The sequence below is a fragment of the Corylus avellana genome, chromosome ca5 (genome assembly GCF_901000735.1).
Source record: "Corylus avellana chromosome ca5, CavTom2PMs-1.0".
NCBI classification, from domain to species: Eukaryota; Viridiplantae; Streptophyta; class Magnoliopsida; order Fagales; family Betulaceae; genus Corylus; species Corylus avellana.
In genome coordinates, this window is record NC_081545.1 from 34,928,148 (window position 1) to 34,935,868 (window position 7,721).

The 7,721-nt window shown below is 37.7% G+C and overlaps 1 protein-coding gene across 1 annotated transcript; it reads right to left on the reverse strand.

Annotated features, from left to right (window-relative positions):
- Positions 1–2,328: 2,328 nt before the first annotated feature.
- Positions 2,329–7,506, reverse strand: LOC132182440 (probable methyltransferase PMT9). Its single transcript, XM_059595682.1, has 8 exons — positions 7,080–7,506; positions 6,618–6,782; positions 6,347–6,529; positions 5,585–6,179; positions 4,395–4,507; positions 4,037–4,257; positions 3,544–3,877; positions 2,329–2,798 (listed from the first exon to the last, which is right to left on the reverse strand). The coding sequence occupies exons 1-7, from the start codon at positions 7,317–7,319 to the stop codon at positions 3,562–3,564; spliced, it is 1,833 nt and encodes a 610-aa protein (XP_059451665.1). The 5' UTR covers positions 7,320–7,506; the 3' UTR covers positions 2,329–2,798; positions 3,544–3,561.
- Positions 7,507–7,721: the final 215 nt, after the last annotated feature.

Sequence of the window (7,721 nt, forward strand, 5' to 3'; positions counted from 1 at the left end):
CTATTGGGAAGCTCAACCCTCTTAATTTGCCTACTGCATTAACCTTTGAAGAGCAAGACAGACCAGGTTAATCTTCTTTTACACTCTTTCTGATAGTGGTTCATTAAGCACTATTATTGTTTATATGTTTTGTGGTTATAGAATGGTTAATGTCTTTCCAGTAACTTCCAAGAAAAAAAGTTGCATTTAAGAAATGTAATATTAATACACTGAAGGTGATAGGAAGAAAGGTATCAAAACAATCCCCTTAAACATGTAACCTCTACGTTTCTTTTTCTTTTTTTCCTAATTGAATTCAGAGAAAATGGACTTCCATATACTAAGATAATGTAAAAGATGCATATAAAATAAGTTACAAAATATATATCATTGTTATTTCACAAATTATTGAACTCCCAACAAAATATAACGCCATTGGGGTCTCGAAAAGCTTCACTATTCCACATTACGCCCCGCCTCAATTTTGAATAATTCATCCGCAACCATGAGGGTTACAAAGACATCCTTACTAGCATGGCGTATTTGTTCGTCACTCAGCACATTCGTACCCCAATCACCAAAAGCAGTCTCTGCTGATTTAACAACTGATTGATACAACCTATAGTACGACGAAGAATTTTGAAAAATATACTTGCACAAATCCACCAAACAGAGAGAACCCAACATTGGATTCTTTTTAACAGCAGCAGCGTAATCTGCAAGCTCAACTACCGAATTCCTACATTGAATCCCGTAATCACTTTGGAGATCACACAGGTTCTGTTTGATGCCTACACCAATAACTGTTATGTCTGAAACATTAAGAAACCTCAGAAGGGAAATGGGTTTTTTCTTGAAGTGAAAAAGGTGGACGATAAGGCAATGATTTCCTGCACATAGTCTCAACACTGCAACTTTCTCAGTGTAACTTCCATCAATATTATACCTGAATGACCTCTCTATACCTAAACCAACCACTCTATTAAACTTCCCCATAGTTTCAATAGCAGAAAACAGCAATTGAAGTTCCTGTTTCAGCTCTGACTCATCGGTTACAACAGTTGTTTTGAGAATGAGCTCACGTAACCCTACGCTAAAACTTAAAGATTTTGACATCTTTTTTTCAAATGAAGAACAACACTACAAGAGGAAGTATTCATTCAAAGAAAGAAGAAAACTAGAAACGAGATTTTGTTGTTGTCGCAAAGACATGAGGGGCTAGCTATTTACATGCACCAAGCCAATATGTAGAATTTACAATTATCTCTGCCCCTTACTTTAATTTCTAGCTACGTTATCCGACCCAGAGAATTTGCTCTCTACTTTAGTTAAAAATAATCACGTTTTTTTTTTTAATAAAATAATAATAATATTAATTATATTAATTCCTCGTTCATCTAAAACTCTCTGTTTTAGCCCTATTTATTTTTATGATTTCAAAATAGCAATTTTAAAACATGCAATTTTTAAAATTGAAGTTAAACCTTTAAAATTATACAATTTAAAAAACACTCCCTTGCCTACAATTTGAAAAACTTGAATTTTTGTACATTTTCGATTTGCAATTTTTTAAAAATACCCTTCCAAACAATACACTTGCTGCAATTATATTCAAAATCACACTTTTGGTCTACAAAATTACGTGCCAAATGCACTCTAATTACAGAAAAAAAAAAAGAAAAAAAAAGAAAGAGAAGGTAAATCTACAATTTCTTTACGATTCTTTTATTGTCCCCCTGTTCATTGTTTGCTTAAAGAGAGGTTAGCCCCAGGAATAAAGCTAATTAAGGATACCTCACTTGCTCACAATGCCAAAGCACCAAATACCCACCTTTTGCTTTCCCCCATAGTCCCATACGCAACAAGGATTCATGCTCTTCCTGCGGATTCTCAATGAGATTGTAAAACCAATGAGAAAACAAAAGCAAAAAAGGACTCGTGCTTCAATTTATTCCACCATATAACCCATAAAGCAACCATCATGCCACTATCCTTTGAGGAACCACTGCCACAGCCACCTTTGCCAGTACCACCACCTCCTCCGCCCGTTCTCAATATATGTAGCTACTTAAATTGTACCAAATGATAAAGATGTCAGTCTAAGAGTGTTGATTCAACGAAGATATGGCTGATTATTTATAGGGAGGTAGCTATGGTCAACTAACTTTTAATGCCCACCTGAAAATGAGTAATGGGATTCTCGGAAAATTGGCAATGCATGGATAGCTCCCATGCATGTATCATTTAGTGTTAAGTAGTGGATAAAAGTGGACCATTTGTAAGCCACCACAGATGTCAGTACTGCACATATATACGATTCTGCTTATTTTTCTTTAATTACTCACTTAATACAAAACTCAAATTTCACATATAAACAAAACTCAAATTTCACATATAACCTACTCATGATATACTTTGGTTCATTGTGTCTCTAGTTGGAGCCATGTCAAGCAATTCCCACACAGGATACACGAATGAATAAATCTAGTTAAATCGAGGTTAAAACTAACCTATCTGTAGGTCTATGTAACAATTCCAGATTAATTTTACATTAAATTTAATAACGAAAAATCATATTCCCAATAAATACAAAAATAATGAACTCATGCATGTATGCTTCTACTTGTCATGAAGCCCTAGCTGTGTCTTGTATGCTTGCACATTCCGCAGGATTGTATCTCTATAAGCTGTAGTCCCATTTTTTACCACAGTATCCTTGTCCCAAATAGCGACTGAAGGAAGCTTCCAGGGTCTTGGCACCCCCATAGTTTCTTTTCCACGGTAGCTTTTAGAGACTCCCAAAAGTGCAGCTCGCATGCCTTATAAAAGAAAAGAACTTCTTAGCAAGTAAGAGCATTCCCAATGGAAGAGCCAAATGTTACTTTTATCTAGAATAGCTCTTCAAATGTTCAAAAAACCTCCCACATTAGATGAGCCAAAAATATATGTAAAATAGATATTTGATTAGAAGAACTAAAAAAAAAGTTAAATGTAGCAGCACTTTTTAAGGGAGCCATTTTACTTTTTAGTGTTTCTCTCTCCTGCTTTATCTTTTTCCCAAATCTTTTCCCACCTCTTTTTTAGAAATACAGCTAATCGGATGTGGAGACACTTAAAAATGGCTTAACTAAATTAGATAAAAGTGAGTTTTGAAAAGCCATTTTACATAAAAATATGGCTCTTCCATTGGAAATGCTCTAACAGAGTGCCTGAATAAAAATTTCCAACAAAACAGGTTAAATTATTTTCTACCGTAGTTCACTAATCCAAAGTTGACCAATTTTAGAGGATAACACAGGAAGTTAAAATTCACCATACATCATCTTCCATGCAATGTTTCATGATCTGACTGCTCAAAAATGAAAACTTGTTATCAAATTATTCGTCAGAATATCCTACCATGTCTAAATTCTTAGTCCATCCCAATCAATTGATGTATACAAGTAATGCAAATGAATTGGCATACAAATTTCACATGAATACCAAAAGGTATGACCACGAGTCTTGGGCATTATGACCTAACAACTGTCATGTCCTTTAAGAAAAAATATGTAGAGCACATACCTGACCACAGAAGCAGATTCACATTGTCGTAATCCCCTCATCCCCCAACTTCTTTCTTGCAATCAAAACTCTTTCTTCAGTTGAGGCGAGAGCATCAATCCTCGGCTCCACTTCTGATACCCAACCATCCCAGCTTAATGTAGTCAAAAACTTCCTAATATAGTTTATGACAGAGGGTTTGTCCCTAATGATGACAAACCCATCAGGCCGTAGTATTCGATCCATTTCAATGAGTAGATCCTCTGCACCACATCCATGCTCCGCAATCTCTGAGAACACTGTCCAGGCATGCAGAAGATCATATGTACGTGGATATGTAGAAAATGCTTCACACCTGTAAAAAGAGAATGCATGAAACTGACAGTCAAATCTGAAAAATAGGAAAAGTTGCTGCAACTAAGAAATACAATGTTATACTACTTGTACATATTATGATGGCTGGTTTAATGGGTACAAAGATAGTCTCAAGCATGAAGGGAGACTAAATACATACCAGTCATGAACAGTTCCAATTAAGCCTCGATCATATATAATCTTCAATCTGGCAGATGTGCTGACAGGAGCAACATTCATCACCCAGACATCTTTATCACTAAGGGCAGCAGCAAACCCCCCGAGATTTGAGTTCATATCCATGACATTTCTGATGGAATCTTTCTGTACAACAGATTTCATTTGCTTCCAGTATTCAACCACTCTAAAATGCCAAATGCTCTGCAAAATATAATTTTTTATTTCTATAAGGAAGAATATAACTTGTACAGATGCTAAACAGAAACACTGCAAGAAGAAGGAAGGGAGGGGGATACAACAGCAGCATGCACATAATCTTCAAAATTCTAGAAACATACAGTGTCCTCTTGGAATTCCTCAGGGCTCACACCAATTTCTTCCAGGCGAGGAGGTGCGGCAGTGAGCCTCTGTGGCCAAGGAACTAGTCCGCTCCCCTTTTCCTTGTGCATCTCTGTTTTATATAAAAGGTAGAAAGTATAAGAAAAAAGAAGAAATGAAAATTCAAAATCACTGCCACAAGAAAAATAAACTGTTAAAGCAGAACGACTGGGTAAAACAGTGTATCAACCAGCCTGCCTTAAAAAAAAAATTAAAACAATCAGCATGTTCAGCAAATGTAATTAAGTAAAAACCTGAGCATTCAGTCCTAAGTGATACGCTATTGATAAGCATGTGTGCATCTTGCTCAGTTTCGAATGGAAGGATCTCAACTATTGTGAATGCTATTGCAGGCACTCATGTAAAATTAAAACTAACATCTTTAAGGGAGAGTTGTTGTGTATCAAAAGAATGTCTCCCACGCAGTGACAGGGAGCTTTCTGGGTCACCAACCTCCAAAAGCTGCAATTTTTTTTTTTCTTTTTTCCTTTTTTTTTTCTTTTTTTCATATTTTCAACGCAAGATTGAGAACCTATCATATCACCGCCCTTTTGTGCAATCAATCAAGAACCAGATGGAAAAGGATTAAATCATGGCTGGTAACTGATATAAATCTCAACCTTTTTAGGATCCATTAAACTAAAGACTGCCACAGTCATTGCTCCTCTAGTCCTCACTTCAACAATGGAAATATGTTGTAATTACTGGGCCTCTCACTAATCCCCACACACACACACACCAAAAAAAAAAGAAAGAAAAAAATTATCCCAACTCCAAAAAATGGTCTGTAAACTGACAACCCTATAGTGTCTACTAAGTAAATTATCAGCATTTATTAGAAATTTCATATATATTCTCAGACGGAATTCAGGTGTAACGACAAGTAACTCTCATCAATGTAATCCTGTTTCTTAGAGTGGTGACGGAAATCCTTCAGGTCCTAATTTCTAATTCACAAAGTTAGGAACTACTTTCACTACATTGACCAAAGCAACAAGTGACTGAGCATTAAAATGTGATGCTTGCGTATACAAATGCCAGAATATGAGAATAAAAGACATCAATTCCACCAAACACCACAAAAATCAGTGCATTGGAAAGTTATCTGCTACATTCATTCTGAACATATGTATATATCAATGCTACTTACTTGCAGAGTACGGGGAGATGCACGCCTTCATGGGCACATTCCAAGTTGCATCTGGTTCATCCTCAGAACTGCACAAACGGGGCAATGTCCCAGGTTCTCTCTTTGAATAACAGCTATTTGTCAATGGCTTTGCCCATATAACAGTCTGGTCATGTTTTGCAACAACTTTCCAGCACATTCTTCTTAGAAGATTGGACATAGCATTCCAGATCCTTCGATTTTCTGGATCCTGTGCATATGCTTCAGGAGAAGAATACACAAAATACCCTCCTGGTCTTAGTAATCTGTCAAGTTCTAATAAGAGAATTCCATCTCTTTGAAGCCAATCAATTCGACATCGCGAACAATGAGCCAGTTCAAATGATCTGCTTGGATAAGGAAGTCTTTTTGTAGCCAAGACACCAAGGGTTGCTGGAACCCCCCTCTCCAGGGCAAATTGTATTTGATTCTCATGTACATCATTAGGTGCAAGAGACATGGCTATAATGCTATGGGAAAGAAGATAGGCTCCAAAACTTGCAACACCACAACCCACATCAAGAACATTTCGGATATTGCCACCATTGTAGAGTTTATCGCCAGGAGACTTAAGCATCTGTATCAATATATTGATAAAATTAACATAATAGTAGACTTAGAAAAACATGTTACTAATGTTACATAATGCTCCATTAACTTCTAACTTGAAAGAAAATGAAATTAGGATTTTGAGACAAGTTCGCTAATGGGACCCAATTAAGCAACCTCAAGAAGATCATATACCTTAGCAAGAGCAATGATGTACTTGTCAGCTCCGTCGTGGAAATGGGTACCCCCACCAGGAAAATTTATCTTCTCCCCATTAACAACCATCCAATTCTGATCTGATTTCTCTTGTGCAAGATGCGTGTGGGGTATATTCGCCTTCCACACTTCGTCCCTACTTGCAGGCCATCTTATAGGAATCTGAAATTCTAATACCAATTTTGTTAGAATCAAAACTAAATGAACCCAAATAAAGCAATTTTTTGCATGTGTAATGCCAGTCACCAACCTTATAACCAATTGGGGGCGGAATGAGGCAGTTATAACGGCGCTCCGGAGGTGGGCAGTGCCGTTCATAGTGCTCCATTAACACCAAATTGGGTTTCAATTTCAGTTGGTAGATAAGGTTCCTATCTAAACAAGGTATCAACTCCGAAAATCTCAAATCACAGATCTGTAAAAATCACCATTTTGACAAATATCAAAAACACAAGACAAAGAACAAAAAAGCTCAAAAACCACGTTTTATCAGTACCCTTTCAGCGTTTCAATTAATATAATTTGTTACTTGTACCTATTTCAAAAACATTACTACAAATCATTCACAGCGAGTTCAATTACTACAATTCGCTACAAAGACGCACGATTTTCCTCAACCAAACAAAGACGATATTATTTGCGAAAGCTACGATATTAACTAATTGAAAAAACAAAAACACAAATAATTAATTAACACAAATGCGTTACTCACAGGAATGCTCTTGGGGACCTCGGGATTGTGCTCTGGGTCCTCAAGAAAATCCTCGGGATCGAAGTTCGGGATGAACCCGCCGAATACCGCGTCGGTTCCGTCCTCGTCATCGGATCTACGGGAGCCAGGGGCGAAGTACGACCCGCAGTACAAACAGGCCAACCCGAGCAGCACAATGAGTCCGACCAGGACGTACTTGACCAGCGAGGTGGTGGAGCTGGGGTCGCTCCTGTGCCTCATTTTCCCAAACCGGACTCTGCTATATCCGACCCGGTTTCAACTCAGGCAGTGTAGAACCCTAGAGCTCCAGCGGCATATCCAGTTATAGACAGAATTATCTAAAAAGTATCCAGTTAATAGACACAGACTGAAAGCTGCGTTGGATTTTCGCGGGAGAGAGAGTGAGAGAGAAGGGGGGATTCGGTGTGTGCGTGTGTACGGACAGGTTTTGAAGGGACCACTGATTTGCCTTTGCGGTCACGGCGTCAAACACGGTCCCCCGGGTTGACCTTTGAACTTTTTACACCGGAGCGTCGATTTAGCGTGAGTAATAGAACTGCTAACTGACCCGCTAACGATTATAACCGCTAATTGTTTTGGTAGTCGGTTATTAAAAATTGTTAATCATTTAGGGTGGTTGCA